This window comes from Diaporthe citri (genome assembly GCF_014595645.1).
Source record: "Diaporthe citri strain NFHF-8-4 chromosome Unknown scaffold_2, whole genome shotgun sequence".
NCBI lineage: Eukaryota > Fungi > Ascomycota > Sordariomycetes > Diaporthales > Diaporthaceae > Diaporthe > Diaporthe citri.
This window is the reverse complement of record NW_025064847.1, coordinates 4721273-4736569: the sequence shown is the minus strand read 5'-3', so window position 1 is coordinate 4736569 and position 15297 is coordinate 4721273. Positions and strand designations below refer to the sequence as shown.

At 54.5% G+C, this 15297-nt stretch overlaps 8 protein-coding genes across 8 annotated transcripts; 3 read left to right on the top strand and 5 right to left on the bottom strand.

Moving 5' to 3' along the window:
* Positions 1-1297: 1297 nt before the first annotated feature.
* Positions 1298-1879, top strand: INS49_006846 (uncharacterized protein; the record flags this gene model as incomplete). Its single annotated transcript, XM_043167613.1, has 2 exons — positions 1298-1393; positions 1487-1879. The coding sequence occupies 2 exons, from the start codon at positions 1298-1300 to the stop codon at positions 1877-1879; spliced, it is 489 nt and encodes a 162-aa protein (XP_043028757.1).
* Positions 1880-2820: 941 nt separating this feature from the next.
* On the bottom strand, positions 2821-3701 carry INS49_006845 (uncharacterized protein; the record flags this gene model as incomplete). Its single annotated transcript, XM_043167612.1, has 4 exons — positions 2821-3399; positions 3471-3537; positions 3609-3632; positions 3697-3701. 4 exons carry the CDS (start codon positions 3699-3701, stop codon positions 2821-2823), a joined length of 675 nt encoding a protein of 224 aa, XP_043028756.1.
* Positions 3702-3987: 286 nt separating this feature from the next.
* INS49_006844 (uncharacterized protein) lies at positions 3988-4437 on the top strand (the record flags this gene model as incomplete). Its single annotated transcript, XM_043167611.1, has 3 exons — positions 3988-4038; positions 4095-4222; positions 4296-4437. The coding sequence occupies 3 exons, from the start codon at positions 3988-3990 to the stop codon at positions 4435-4437; spliced, it is 321 nt and encodes a 106-aa protein (XP_043028755.1).
* A 399-nt stretch (positions 4438-4836) lies between these two features.
* On the bottom strand, positions 4837-6882 carry INS49_006843 (uncharacterized protein; the record flags this gene model as incomplete). The annotated part of the gene is made up of 5 exons (XM_043167610.1): positions 4837-4895; positions 4950-5065; positions 5121-5504; positions 5560-5869; positions 5925-6882. The coding sequence occupies 5 exons, from the start codon at positions 6880-6882 to the stop codon at positions 4837-4839; spliced, it is 1827 nt and encodes a 608-aa protein (XP_043028754.1).
* A 1003-nt stretch (positions 6883-7885) lies between these two features.
* Positions 7886-10329, bottom strand: INS49_006842 (uncharacterized protein; the record flags this gene model as incomplete). Its single annotated transcript, XM_043167609.1, has 5 exons — positions 7886-7906; positions 7971-8491; positions 8544-8755; positions 8808-9202; positions 9253-10329. The coding sequence occupies 5 exons, from the start codon at positions 10327-10329 to the stop codon at positions 7886-7888; spliced, it is 2226 nt and encodes a 741-aa protein (XP_043028753.1).
* A 432-nt stretch (positions 10330-10761) lies between these two features.
* On the top strand, positions 10762-11491 carry INS49_006841 (uncharacterized protein; the record flags this gene model as incomplete). Its single annotated transcript, XM_043167608.1, has 3 exons — positions 10762-10811; positions 10877-10905; positions 11040-11491. The coding sequence occupies 3 exons, from the start codon at positions 10762-10764 to the stop codon at positions 11489-11491; spliced, it is 531 nt and encodes a 176-aa protein (XP_043028752.1).
* Positions 11492-11932: 441 nt separating this feature from the next.
* On the bottom strand, positions 11933-12388 carry INS49_006840 (uncharacterized protein; the record flags this gene model as incomplete). The annotated part of the gene is made up of 1 exon (XM_043167607.1): positions 11933-12388. One exon carries the CDS (start codon positions 12386-12388, stop codon positions 11933-11935), a length of 456 nt encoding a protein of 151 aa, XP_043028751.1.
* Positions 12389-13710: 1322 nt separating this feature from the next.
* On the bottom strand, positions 13711-14925 carry INS49_006839 (uncharacterized protein; the record flags this gene model as incomplete). The annotated part of the gene is made up of 4 exons (XM_043167606.1): positions 13711-14108; positions 14172-14395; positions 14445-14509; positions 14689-14925. 4 exons carry the CDS (start codon positions 14923-14925, stop codon positions 13711-13713), a joined length of 924 nt encoding a protein of 307 aa, XP_043028750.1.
* Between the last annotated feature and the right edge of the window lie 372 nt (positions 14926-15297).

Genomic DNA, 15297 nt, shown 5'->3' with positions numbered 1-15297 from the left:
TCTGCCCAGCTGGCCGGGATCCAAACAGCCACCAGGCGGCACGGAGCATGTGTTCTCCATTGGCAGTTGCGAGGGGGAGGGGGGAGTGGGTGCCCGCTGTTATCCGTCGACGTTTCATGATCAGCAGTCCTCCCCAAATGCCGTGACCGAGACAGCCGGATTGGCGCTGGAGAGCTGCTAATAATACTGATGGGGAAGCTCGTAATAACCACCACGCGAATACGTATCGACCGGATGAAGAAAGGAGTTGCGCCCGGCCCCCAAAGGGGCCCCCCCCCGGGGAAACGAACGGCACAGCAGTAACTTCCATTGCCGTTCTCAGCGACGAGGGCTTTACCACAGCATACCACTTGGGCATAGCGCAGCAATGTGTGGACATTCCCGACGGGCCCAAAAATAGAGGGGGTGAAGGATGAGGATCAGCACAGCCTTACCCGCCCAACAGGCGAGTACCGAAGGACCACACGGGTACATTGTCCTGATCTCTCCAGACCCCATGCCCCAAAGCGCGGGGCGCAGACTGTTAGAGGCCTGTGGCTCAGGCCAGGTGCGCACCCGCGAAGAGCATTAATTAGGAGTGCCAACAGACACAGAGCTGAGCAACGGCTCGCCTGTAGCCGGGCTGTAGTCAGGGCCACGGCGCCCCGTTCTGCGGTTGGCCTTTTTTTTCCAGTTGACATAGGATAGGCATTCGCGCCATGGGCTCCCGTCATGGCGGGATAGGGCACTCCCGTCCCTGGCGTAAAGGTGAAGCCGGTCCCCTCCTTCGCTGGAAGCCGATGTCGGTCTTGTGAAAGCCGCGGCGCTTGTGCGTGCTGTGCGTGCATATGAGTTGCGGCCCACACATAGGAGAGCATACAGCACAAAGTTCAGAGAGTGAGATTGGGGACATAGAGGCAGTCAAATATTTCTCATCTACCATCCAAGACCGCCATCACACCCATCTATTTGCAGGCCCGCTGAGCCGTGCATCAGGGGGCAGGGGCCGCCAGGCGGCCTCCAGCAGCAGCAGGCACGAGGCACGAGGCACACAAGGCACAGATCATCAGGGGTTAGCGGGGCTTCTTGCACTTGGAGTATCGAACGGGCGCCGGCGTCGAGCGGTGCCTATCCAGGCATCAATGCGATCCGGGAGCCCTTTTTACTGTGGTGACTGGTACTGCACAGAAACCGGTCTCTTTCTACAGTCCCAGCGTGTCCGCATCGAACTTGCCGAGTGGTCCACTGTCATTTCCCTCATTGTCATAGCTACAGCTGTAAAAGGAAAAGAAAAAGAAAAAAAAAAGAACCCCACAGCATGTCCGACGTATTCAGGCGCATTGGGCGCGGCGGCGCGGGTAATTTCATCTCTGAGAAGGAAATTCAAGAGGCAGCACGGGCGCAACAAGCTCAAGTCAGTCATCTCCGTGCGCCTTCATTGTGTGTGTGCGCGATTGCATTATTTTCTCCCCGCAGCCCGTCCTGATAACATCCCCCACCACAATAGGACCCAGAGTCGCAGAAGCATGAGGCCGCGGCGGAGCCAGCAGCAGCACCACCAGCGTCGGCTGCTGCCTCGCACGCGCCCCAGTACGTGAGGGTCGGCAGGGGCGGCTCCGGCAACTACACCGAGCCGCCGACCATCGCGGAGTCGCAGGACAGGCAGGACGTCGTGGAGAGGACCAAGGCCGCCGTCAGCGCGTCCCAGGCCGGCAAGCCCAGGGCCGGCTTCAGCTCCCGGGGCGGCGCAGGGAACTGGACTGACGATGCTCCCCCCGCCGACGACTCTGAGGAGAGCACGAAGCGTCAGGAGATCGCGGACAAGGTGAAGCAGGAGCTCAACTCCAGTCTGCCGCCCCCGCCGAAGACGTATCACCAGCATGACAGGGACATGGAGTGAGCGTCACGGGTCTTGCGCCAAGTTGCGCCGACAGCCCTCTTGCTCTAGGAGCTGTCAGGCTCGCGGTGAGCGATGTTTTATTTGAGACAGACACAGAAGCTCGTCACTTCACTCCAGGCAGTCTCGCGCCTGATTGCCATGGCCCATGACGATTACCGGGCCGTCGTGTGTCTGCTAGGTGAACAGCAAGTGCCTTGACGCTGTGAACCTCTACTGCAATTGATGTTACGCTCGGGGGCCATTGTGGATGTTCTGTAATGAGGGTTTTTTTGGCTTCGCTGGTGAGAACACATTTGTCAGAACTCGCCATCAGTGCGAGCTCGATTTAGACCTCGGAGGATCTCACGATTCATAGGATAAGCGGTTGGGAAGTCAAGCGCTGAGCAGGATACTTCAGTCGTGCCCTTTGTTTGAGTGCCTCCCTCTCGGCATCATTCTACAATCTCTGAGCTTAGCCCTGATGGACGGGCTGGTTGCTGGAGCACTACAATAATAGAGGGAAGTTATCAATGAACTCCACCTGGAGCCGACTTGCGCCCGCATAATTGTCGAAATGCAAGTACAGGAACAAATTGAGGTCCTGGGGGCTCGCTGCGGATCAGGAACTTGCAAGGCATCCGCAGGGACGGTTCTCGATGTACAGTTTGATATTGGCTGGGCTCACAGGGATTTACTGTTCCCGAAGATCTGTTTAGACCATTGAGGTGACCAGTTGGCCTTGTAAAACACTCACTTGCTGCCTCTACTCTTGACCGCCTGTGACTTTGATGTACCAAGCTCTAATCGGGATAATATACTGTCCCCTTTTGTTTCTTGTCCCAATACTTCTGGGGAATCTTTGAGTGAAGCCTGACAGTGAAACCATTTGCTTTTCCCATGAACGCCCAGAACTCCGCCATGCCGCAAGCACGATGCCAATCGCGCGTCCCCCGACGAGACACTCAGTCCATATCCATATCGTCGTCCTCGTCGCCATCGTCCTCGCCGTCGTCCTCGCTGAACCCGTCGTCGTCCCCGGCGTCCTCGTCGACGAGCACCCGCTCCGTCTCCTCGTCCTCCACGACATCGCCATCGACCGTGACCCTCCTCCGCCTGACCTCCCCGCCGAACGCCTTGGCCGCGCGCTTCTTCTTGTGCTGCGCCGTGACCTGGGCCTCGTCGACGACGACGCCCTCCTCCTCGAGCCGCTTGCGTTCGCTCGCGCGCATGACGGGCAGCAGGTGCTCGTGCGACGCCACCAGCTTGCGCGCCTCGCGCAGCTGCTGCGCCCTCCTCCCGGCCATGCGCTGCTTGTAGAAGACGCGCTCGCGCCGCCTGCGGATCTCGCCGATGCGGTCCATCGCCTTAAGCGTCTTCTGCACCAAGTCGCGGTCGTACTTGACGGGGACGTTGCGCCGCGCGCCGAACACCAGCGTCGAGTCGACCGTCATCTCCTTGCCGGCGGCCTTGCGGAAGGCCTTGGTCCACTTCAGCTTGCGGGGGTTACGCTTCATCTTGAAATTCTTGTGGCATTTCGACCGCTGTCGTTGGGCGACATGTCAGTCCGGGTGTTGCTGCTTCCTTGTAGGAGACTTGGGGGGGGGGGACGTACGCAGAATCGGAAGACTTTGGCATCGTTCCTGACAAAGGTGATACCCTTGGAAGGGTACGCCGGCCGGCTGGGAGGGACATGTTAGCTGAGGCTATCGCAGGCATCACGCCTCAGCAGGATGGGGATCAAAATACTAACCTGCAGAAATAACAGGTTTCGATACTGTAGGTCAGAGGATGTCAGTATACATTCAAAGAGGATATTATGGTGCAGCGGGGTAGCATACCGCATCTTGGACGACCAAACATGCAGCCTCCTGTTGTGTGTGATATGCTTCAAGATTCAGAGTAGCCTCTACAGAAATCGATCCCCCAAAAGTTTCTCGAAATTTTGACGGGCGAAATCTGATAAGCATCCGATAAGGCGGCCGGGCGGGTCGCCGCTGCAGGGGTTGCCACTGTGGCAGACCAGCCAAGCCCGTCGGCCGGCTCGTTGAAAAAGTGCCTGCAGGCGGGATTCCATTTTCACCCATGACATCTTCTCCCCAGACAGATCACTCCCGACCTCCACAACAGAAATGGCATCAGTACTTGCGTGGGGAACCGGCATCGCCGCCGCGGCATTCTTCGTACGTCTCCCTCCTCTCCTAGCTTCTGCGCATTCACTGACGAGCGGTATTCACAGGGCCGCGCAGCAACGATCGCATGGCGCAGGTCTCGTGGTGGCGTCGGCGCGATGGGCCAGGCCTTCTACAAGGGCGGATTCGAGCCGCGCATGAACAGGAAAGAGGCGAGCCTGATCCTCTCCCTGAAGTGAGTTCCCTCCATTCGCTCCAGGAAACAGACACCTCCACATGCGCCAAGATTGGCTGACCGGCTCCCACAGCGAGCGCGCCGTCACCAAAGAAAAGGTCCGAAAGGCCCACCGAACGCTGATGCTGCTTAACCACCCCGATCGAGGCGGCAGTCCGTACCTGGCGACGAAAGTGAATGAGGCGAAGGAGTTCTTGGAAAAGACTTCGTCATGACGGGTGTAGACTCTTTCAGGCGCCAGGGATGAGGAGGGTTTCTTCTGGCCTTCTCTTGTATATTTCGGATGGTGTATAAACTACGGCGACACATAGCAACGGCGTTCACGGATTGATCTCACGGGGAAATGAGACGGGGGCCTTGGTGTGGTCAAAACCTAGCTCATCGCTATGTCTATCTCGTGCCTTCAAAAGCAGGCATGGGGAGAATCGTATGTTCTCTGCTCAATACTTGTCAAACTTTCACATCACACCTGCGTGTGCATGCTGCCACGGCCTGGAACTCTCGGCCATCTAGAAAGTCCTTTGAGGACGGGCTTCGATGAGTTTCCAGTTTCTGTAACGTGCGCGTCGAAGCCTGCTATCTCTTCCAACGCTTTGTCAGGCGCCAATTCACCATCACAAGTCGTTGTTACCTCCGGAGGTCTCCTGCTCCTCGACTTGGATGTCCTCAAAATCTGAAGCCAAATTGTCAGCCGAAACGGCCTAGCGCCAGGATCAGTGTTGCTCACTCTTCTTCTTTGTACCGAGATATTGGACAGTAGGTTGACCACCATCAGTATCCTCGCCGCCAGTGCTCCATCCTGCTTCTGCGTCAGGCGCAATTCCCCGCCTCGTAGTTCCGGATCTGGGACACTCTGTCAGTTGGTGCGTTACACGGGACAGTAACCATGGACGCGTACGAGGCTTGTTTCTCCCACGCCCTGACCAGGCTCTCCTGTCGCTTGAGGACAGCGAGGCGGAGAAGTGACTGTAATGTATACACCGCATCATTTCCCGCATTGTGCAGGAACCGGTACGGTATTTTGAGACCTGCCAATACGGTGCAGAGAGACTGTCCGTTGTAAAACTTGCTCCGGTGTTGGTGCAGTTTCTGGTTGTCGACAATTTCCAAGAGGTTCTCCATTTCACACACGTCGAAATCAAGAGAGTGCAGGTACTGGACATCTTGCTTGACGTCGTGTCCAACGACAACCACCTTTCTCAGCTGCCCTGATTCCGAATTGGGAGACATGATCCCCTCGACGACCCCGAGGACCTCGGTCAACGGGATGAACTCGGAAGTTCTGATGTGCTCTTAGCTGTGGTCATGGTCAAGCGACAAGAAAGGGCTATACTTACCCAAACATGAAGCTATCTGGGCATCCTTCAACGTATTCCGTGTTCTTCATGTAAGAATACTCCTTGATGCGAACGTGGCGGCTCTGGATCAAGTCGAACCAATCTCGAGCACCAGCACCAGGTGGAACGCCGACGAGCTTCTGGGTGTCAAGAATGGCAAACCCCAATTCAGTGACAAGACCAGGGTTCTTCTCATAGGTCTCGATATCGAAGCAAACAAAGACGACATGTCCGTCTTGCTCGAAAGGAGCTGGAGCTTCGACATCAAGCGTGAGATCCTCGGCAGGCTCTGGCTCCTGCCCAGTAAACGCTGTCAACAGCAAGTCAGCCTGCAAACAGGAAAAAGACAACACATGCCATCTTACCACGATAGTTCGCGAAGGTATTAGCCTTCTCGCGCAGGCCCAGATACCGCTGAACACGCTTGGTGGTGCGGCCCCATTCTTTCCGATCATCATAACGCTGCACAGCTCGCTTCTTCGACTTGCCCTTGCCCTTACTACTTCCCTGCCAACTCTCTTTGGTCTTCTTCACAATCTCTGCAAACTCGTCGCGCTGGATCTGAGTCAGGCCCGTGAGATCGTCCTCTGCCTCGGGCTGTGGCACGACGCGTAGAAGCTTGTTGTACGAGGCGAAATCATCTGTGCGACCAAGGTAGCGAGGAACAGGTGTATCCAAGATGCCGAAATGCGTATAGAATTTCTTCTCATTTCCACCACCTGGAATGGTCAGGTTGATCTTGAGCTGTCTGTTGATTCTGCGTAGCAGCGCGCACAACTGGCGGGTAGGGACGAGGAGGATTGGATCTTCGATCCTCTCATCGGGCTCGAAGAGATAGAAGAAATCCCACTGTTGGTTCTCAAACAGGGCCTTCTCCTCAAAGTACGGGATGACTTTGGGTTTGTTGCTCTTGCCCACGTACATCTCAGGGTAGCGTACAAGGAACCTCCACGCAATAAAGGCCTCCCCTTTTGGGGATTTGTCCCCCTCGCTGAGGCCAAGGTCCTGTAGGGCGGTTGTATTCTGCTCGAACTCGGAGAAAGCGGCAGGTCCACTGCTGCTGGCGCCCTTGCCGCTTCGTTCGACAGGTTTTCCACTCGTACGCGGCAAAACTTTGTTCGCGCAGTTCCTTGTCTTCATTTCTGAGTACTCGTCATCGGAGCTCGAACCTGGATAATCCATCGCCTTGGGCTTCTGGGTGTTTTGCCTGCCATGGGGACGACTGCTACGATGTGGTGGGCGTGGAGGCTCAGGTTTCTTCGGAGGTGGCGCAGGTGTCTCCCAGATGTTCTGGTCACCAAACATCCTGGATAGATTCTCCATTGCCGTCGATTTCATGTTGATGGAACAATGACCGTGGTACGCATCGGCTGTCAAATTGGGTCGAGTTGGGCAGGAACGGGGTTACTGACTGCTTGGTCGTGGCTGACGATGCACACGGATCTGATCAGAAAGATGAAATGGGTTACCAATCATTGATTGAGCGAGTGGAAAGCATCTCTCAGCAGACGGCGTATGAGCAGCGGTGGGGCGGGTTGGGGCTTTCAGTCGATTGTTATTCGAAGTGCAATTGGATGCGATGCTTGGGGGGTTTGGATCACTTTACCCAGACGGCAGGGACTTCCACGTTACCTTCTTAAACGATCCGTGTGAGCGGTCTGCCTTCCTGATGCATAGGCGTTTTGAAACCTGGGAGGCTGGCTTGCTGTTTGCCTCCAGACAGTCCCGGGGAAATTCGTTGATTGCTCAAATAAGAATGGTAGCATGAAATGGGAATCTCAAATTTCGGCGCGGCAGACTGTGTGGCCGGATGAACAGGGCATGCTCTTTAAGGGCTCACCACGGCTGAGAGTCTTGGTTTGTAGAAAAGTAGCTGTCGTCTGGGATCTACCCGCTTGAGATAAAGAGAAGGCTTCGTGCGAACAGCACAGGTTCAAGTATGGCAATGAGAGCTGAGGAAGTCCAATGCCGAAGGGAAAGACTGCAGGATTCAACATGTTTGAGCCAAGTAGAATGAGTGGCCACTCCGCTGTCCTTTTTTCTAGAATGCTCGCCCCTATCAAGCGGGCAGTCACACAAGCCCGACGATACAAACACGCCGTGTGAGATCGTTTGGAGACCGTCTTATCGTCTTCCTTGACTTGCTCAACTATATCAAGGTTTCGTACAAGATGACCGCTGTTACACTACCAGAGAGTGTCGCCATATACTGTGCGAAATTTCCCACTTCGGTGGTTGAGTCCAGCTGCAAGGAACTCTTGCTCACATCCGACAACAAGCCCTCACATTGCCTTGCTCTCTGCTCAGCTGATCATCTGCTGAGGGATTACTTGTGCGTTGACCAAAGCTGGGAAGCACGATAAGTCAGCTTTCTGGCATAGGCGAGAGTTGGGAAACTAAGGAGTCCTCACCTGCTTTGCCTCGTCCTCCGTGATGTTTGATACTTCGGATTCGCTCTTGGTGATAAGTCCAAGTTTGCCAGTCAGCCTGAGTTTTCCCCACATCTCTTTGCGCCCTGTGCCGAGCGCATCCGAGAAGATCTTCTTCTTCAGATCCCTCAAGAAATTGTTGTAAAGGTCAGGCACTTCGAGACCGATGCAAGTATCTCTCAGGACCCCGATGTTCTCAATCGCTCGGTCATAGTTCTTGTCTCCCATGCTTTCCTTGATCAAGGATCGCACGACGTCACCCATGTCTCTGGTCGCTTCTTCAATACCCTTGTCGTCGTCGACCTCGTCTAATCGCTGGATCAACTGCTTGAATTTTGGGATAGAGTTGTCCTTGTCGATCTTTGGTTTCCCTTGCTTCAACCTGGCCACTTCCTCTTCCCCGGCTCTGAGCATTTCCAGTGGGTCAATAGCAGCTTCCACAACACGACCACTTTCAGGTTTCGCCGCGCCTCTCTTGTATTTGCCCTGTGCTTTGGGGGGCACTGTAGAAGTGTCAGTATGCGTGTTTTTCATCATTGCAGATCAAGATCATACCTTTCTTCAAATCTGCCACCTTTTTCAACGCATCTATTTGTGGCCTGGCCTGTTTGATCAAAATCTCAGGAGGCTCAGAGTATTTCTTGAGAATGTCAGGGACCGCAGCGATGTTGCCTTCTGGCACCACAGCACGAGCTCGAACGGCCTGGTTGACCCGATGTATAATCGGAGAGTACAGATCTTCAAGAGGAGCATATTCGGCTGGGTTCCTGCAAGCTTTCGTCAGTTTCCAGATGAGAGATTGAAGGCCAGGATACCCACCCTTCTTCGTCGTGACCAAATTCCGAGATGTCCATGGTGTCAACATAATCACTCATCGCCTGTTTGAGCTTGTCATCTGGAAGTAGACGGGGATGCTCAGTGAGGACCTTTCCAGTGATCGTGACGACCTTGTCCAACGGCGGGAAACGATAAGACCGTACATCTTCCGCAAAGGGTAGAGGTGCGTCGTACAGGCACTCAAAGTCGAGCTCAATGCTTGGCCGCATCAAAAGTATGACCGGGTCCTTGTTGTCTTTGGAAACGAGCCTTGCAATGGCATATGTCTCCGATTCGTAAAGAGCACGAACGAGTGCTGAGAGAGCGAGTTTCGATTCCTCATCATAAGACCGGGCAACGGTGACGGAGGTCTCGCCCAAGGTGAGGAATGGCTCGACCTGTGGCATGTTAGAGAATGGAGCCAAGATGGCCATCCAACCCGACGCACCTTGTTCATGTTGACGAAGCCCATGATAGAGAAACCCTTGACGGCTTCGAGGCTGGTAAGTTCCTTGTCGTAGTCAGGGATGAACACGGCCGTGCTTCCATAAGCCCACCCCCTGTTGAGTTCCTCAAATTCAACATCTCTCTTCCCACCGGGAGCGCTTGGATCGTTGATTTTGTAGGTCCGGTGCTGCTTCACTGAATTGAATTGCGGGTCATCGTACTCGACTCCGTCCATCTCATCGTCCAGAGTGTGCGTTGATTGTGTTGCAGCAGACTCTGACTTCAGTGTCACCGTCGTAGCTGCAGCGGGTCTGTTGACCTTGGTCACTGGCCATCGCTCGACATTGATGCTTGTGGCACTCGCGAACTGTTCGGGGTTCCCCAGGGTAAGGGGCCCGTCGTAGCTCTTGACCAGCCTGACAGGCTTGACCCTTGGGGTGTCAAGTTCTTCTACAGCCTCGGCGACGGTGCCGAATGTTCCATTGTTGCACTTGTCCACTAATGACTTGAGGATAGCCTCGTTGGTAGCCTTTAACTGGGGCTTGTCTTCCTCTTTGAAGCCGTACTCGGCGTCGTCAAAGTCAACACCTAGCACAATAAGCTCTATGTCGAGCTCATTGAGGCGATTGGAGATCTGTTCCACATCGTCTCCATCAATCGGCCCTTGACCATCGGTGACGAGGTATATCCGTCGGGTGTACTTGAGCTTTTTGGTCAACTCTCCGATCATCTCGGCGGCGACAATGATAGCAGACATGGCATCGCCAAATTCTGTGTTGCTTGGCTTGATGAGGTGTGTGAGCTCCTTCATCTGGGACAGCACGACAGGCCCGAGCTTCTTCAGGACTGAGATGTTGTTGTAGCCGTCGCCATCTTGGTAATCGTTCTGGGTCTCATCCGTTCGCAAGCCAACGACGCCGACATTCCAGGTCTTTCGTGATGCCTGTGCGGTGGTGGCGATCCTGTCCCAGACGTAGCGCATGCTGAAGTCCAAGTCAGACTCGGTCCTGCCATTGTTGCAATTTGACGTGGTCGACCCGACGTCGACAATGTAGACGAACGCCTCCTTGTCGGCCATGGTGATGAATGTGAGGAGACTAGATATTTGTGAAAAAACCCAACTTGCTCGAGAGACAGAAAGATGCCTCCGACCGCCCTCAAAGACGACGGAAGCTCTTGGGTTTGTCAACGTCCCCTTTGTACCAGGTCACGTCAATTCCAGGCAGCGAGAGCGCGTCGGGCCCACTGTCACTTAGGACCCCTGCCAACGCGCAGGCATGTGAGCTCCTGAGCTCCCGCCCTGCGCTCCCGCCTTGTAAGAGCTCTTATCGATAAGCAGGCATGGGCTTGGGAAGCTGTACAACCCCTGTCTGCTCTTCGGCTTACCGAGGCGTCATTGACAAACCACTTCAAACAATTGGCTGGCCCCCTCCTCAGAAGCCTCAGACAACCTGCCTCCTTCGTCAGCCCATACTTCGCCTTCATCACCGTTATCCACAAGGCTGTCAAGATGTCGCAAGGATCGATTATATTCACCGGTGCACCGTACCATATCCTGGCGTAAGTCCTCTGCCGTTCCTGGTCCTTCACCTGATCCGCAGACAGATGGCTGAGTGAGCAACTAGATATGGGTCTCTATTTGGGACAACGGTCTGTGAGTACAAGATATTCTCGTCCTAAGTATGCCTATCTGCGTGTGCTAATCAAATAATTCAGTCAATGTAAGCAGTTGAACTTGTTCTCGTGACACTGATTTGTCCTGACAAACGACGGTACAGACTTGTGTAGGGACAATCATCCAATTCAAGACACTCCCTGTCCTTCAGTTCTCAGATCTACAAACAAACACCTTCCCGTGGTACTTTGGCTTGCAGACTACGCTACCCGTCGTCCTTGCCGCGACTTTACCTGGGAGACCTTTTGGACCCGCCGGCGGCGTGCAGGGACTGTTCGACCCAGCCAATAGGTGGGGGACTCTCCTCCCCCTCGCCACCGTCTTCATCACCGGGCTCGCCAATTGGGTTGTCCTCTTGCCAGCGTCAGTGGCTTGCATCGCGGAGAGGAGGAAGCAGGAAGAGAAAGATGGCAAGAGAAGCTGGGACCCAAAGCCACACAGCCAAGAGATGACTGCGCTGAACAAGAAGTTCGGCATGCTTCACGGCATCTCCTCGCTGCTCAATGTGGTCAATTTTGCGGCCTCAGTGGTTTACGGGTTTACTCTTGCGGAGAGGATTCACTGAGACGACACTGCTCTACTTGCGTTTCATCAACAGAGCATCAGCACGGGAGACAGTGACGAGTCCAGTACCAGCTGCTCATGGGTAAAGGAAAGGCGCACATCACAGGAATCAAGTTTGTGTATCAATATAAAGATTGAATTGACTCAGGACATCTCGGCAGCAAATTTCCAACAGGATGACCACCGATCCTTATGGGGCAAAATCGACTTCACAGCTTGTGTATTCCTCCAACGGTGTCGCTCAAACGCCCAACGCCTCGCAGTGTAACCTCATATAGTTTCCCCCGCTCCTCCAGCCCAATACATAAAACCGAAATGGTGTTGCAGCTCGACCGAATCCCAGTATCTGAGCAGGCATTCCACTGAACATCTCAGACAGACCTCGTGACCCCGCTGTTTACTATGCGAAGGGCTTATGCGATCGAGCAGTAGGCACTCCGCTCTAGTTGCCAGCAGAAAGCCTCCGGATCTCCTCCTTGGCGGCGAGCATCTCCTTCTTCTTAGCTTCCATGTCCTGCGCGAGCCGGTCCTTGTCCTCGGCAGGCTTGGACGATTCGCGTGTAGCCGCCTCCTTGACGTAGTGGCCGAGGGTCCACTTCAGGGGCTTCCTGGCGAGCATCTCGTCGAGGTCGACATCCTCGGTTGGCTTGGGGAAAGTCCGGGAGAGTGGGTCAACATCACCGGTCTGCTCAACAGAGCACTGTGAGGACGAAGACGACGGCGATGAAGGTGTTGCTGCCGCAAATGACCGCATGGCTTGTTCAGCGCTGCTGGAGCTGTCGACAGATGATGTCCCTGAAGCTACGGAGCTCCTGCGGGACCTCGGCGCTCTTGTGGTGTCCGTGTTTCCTGGAGATGAGGGTTGTGTGGCCTCAACAGCGGAAACGTAGTTGCCCATCTTGTTATGGTTTTTGAGGTGTAATTTCTAGTGAGACTCTCGAAGGGAGAGAAGAAATTCAGATGCAACGCTTCAAATGATAGAAAGGTGAGGGTAAGATGATTACAGCTGAGGATTTTCTTCGAGATCTTGAAGGGGGGCATGAATCTGTTATTAATAGTCAGTCAGCATCTCCGGCGATGCCCTCAAGATCTCAGGGTCCTCGCCGCACCCCCTGCACGACAATTTCCGCGATCCAGGTGCCACGAGGACCCTTGGATAATACATGTGGAACCAAGATCTAGGTGGGGAGGGGCCATTTGATCGACACAAGAATGAGCCCGGCAACTACGAACGCTGACGGGTACAACATCACAAGCGTGATGCCGTGTGCCCGTTGGGGTAATGCAATGACGTCGAGTGTCTAGTTTCATGCCCGGGGCTAGAGCAGTGCTACTGTAACCAGAAGAGTCAGTCTGTAACGGCAGTTCGTGAGTCGCGAGCTTCTAGAAAGGAGGTGTGGTCAAACGGGTCACGGACCTGGGCTCGATTAATGCCAGGTGTGGCAGCCCAGGGCGGATCCTGCCGCGGGTGGGGACCACCAAACACCGGCACTGAGAGGGCAGGCGAAATGACTTATTGACTTTTGAGGAATGGGAGAATGGACGGCAGCGAACCCGAAAATTAGGAAATCCAGGTTACCTCGTATGCGCCCCAGCTGCAAAGGAAGCCCATCGGCGTGTCCGCCGTGCCTGCCGTGTCCCCCCAAAACACCACCGCTGCTGGGCGATTGTCTGGAACACAATGGCATGAGAGGGCGTGCTGTACAGGTTTGTGTGGGTCTGTACAACCGCAGGAAACAGCGTACAGCGCATAACGCCGAAGTCCTTGCAAGCTGTGGTCATGGAGGCTTGCAACTAGCACCTATTAGCTGTAGATAAAGATTGTGACACCGGAACGCCTTCAAATCGATGGAATGGATTGCCTGCCGTGGAAAGTCGACATGCCAAACGTGGCTTTCTGGAGCAACTAGACTGTATCCCTTCTTCAGACCAAACTGGGATCCACAGCGGTTCGGGACTGCCCGTAACAACTGAACTCGCGGATCACAGCCGAACAAGCCGTGCTCCCAGCTCGGTTGTCTGACCATGAAAGCCAGTACGATGCTTCAAGTCTTTGAGACAGGCACATACCATGGGTTGAGGAAGCAAAAGGGATCCGCTCCACCAAAATCCCCATAAAACTATCACCACCTATCCTGTCGGTTCCAACATTACCAAACCCCATCTGCATCAACTTATACCGTGGTGGCCCCTCCGCGTCTCGTCACCATTAGTGTCCATTTATTTCTGTTTCTTTTCCTTCAAGGCCTTAGTCTGGGGTTGAGGCGGTCTGTAAGGGCCAAACCCGAGAACATTGGGCGCGAACATGCCAACTTGCCGTTGGTAGTCCTTGTACTCGGGATATTTCCCAGCAGTGATGAGCTCCGTGAGCCAGGTCGACCCTTGGAAGAGGGAGACAAGGCTGAAACCAGGTATCAAGGTCCAAGCATAGGGGACCTCTGCCGTGACGATGCTCCACACCCCCAGCGTGAGCCAGATGCTCTGCTCGACTGCAAAGTTGGGGTGCCTGCTCCACGCCCACAGGCCGGAGGTTATGAAGCCTCGCTTCAAGTCATCTTCTGCGAAGCCCTGTGGTGCCTTGCCGGTTGCCTGGTATTCCTTTTTGGCATTCTGGAAATCTGCTTTATGTCAGTGGCTAGTTTTTGCCAAATAGATGCCTTGCGTGCTCGTCGTTGGCTTACCCCATTGTTGCTGATCAGCAAACCATTCCGTCGTAATGAGTCCGACTTGGAAGATGGTAAAGACAATATCCAACCAAGTTAGATCGGGCTGGAATTGTATGCTCAGTAGGATCGGGTAGGCAGGCGCTGCCAGTGAGAACAGCAGTACGCTTTGTGTGAAGGAAATAAATGTTATGTTTAATAGCGTGAAGGCCCACCATGGAACCTTGCTCTGGATGATCTCCCTAAACGAGTGTGAGTATGGATAGGGACCTGAGGCCTAGTTTCACATACCATCTATAGTCTTCCGAACCGATCTGATAGCCACCTTTGCGCCAGTAGTTGAAAGTCAGACGGATCTGCAGCACGGTCAGCGTCGCGATTCGCCCAAGGTGGAGGGAGGGAAACACCTTACACTCCATAATGTGCTAAATAAGAGAAGGGCATCTATTCTCTGGCTGCTGATCCCGGATAGCCGAGCCCAAAGATCAAAATGGGCGATGTATAAAGTTGGGAGGATGCTCCAACACCGGTCTACCTGTGAGTAGTTCTTGTTGATTTCTGCGACCACCAGGAAGACTGCCCCGAGCAGGATGGAAATTCCGAGGCCAGAAATGAGTGGGTTGGTGTGCAGATAGAGGTCGACTATATTCTGCCGAGATTGCAAGACATCCACGAGCTTAGACGGGAGCTCGTAGAGTTGAGGGATGTACGGCTCGACCGTCTTTGACCAGTCGACCGTGTCTGGGAAACTGAGCAGAGCCGGCACCGCCATCCTGAGCCAATTGAGCGAAAGAGTCGGATCTGAACTGATTCGTTTTATAGAAAGCACAACGCAATTCCTGTAGAAACGCCGAGATGTGTTCGAAGCTCAAAGGCTGTTGAAGAAGTCTTGTCCCTTGTCAAGTATCAGCAGCAGGTGGGAACTGCTCAGAGAGACGTTTCGGGGTATGCGCGTCATGAGGGATCAGTGTACCGTCCAAGCCGGGCCACAATGCACAGACCGTGCAGGCACCGCACCTGCTACCCCCTGTCGTAGTAGAGCCTCGGTAATCGCATGCCAAGGTGTAGAGCAGCGGGTATATGCAGCACCCACGAAATCGTGAAGGCTTGCCTCGTGCCTGTTTCCCCAGACTTTGGACGACCA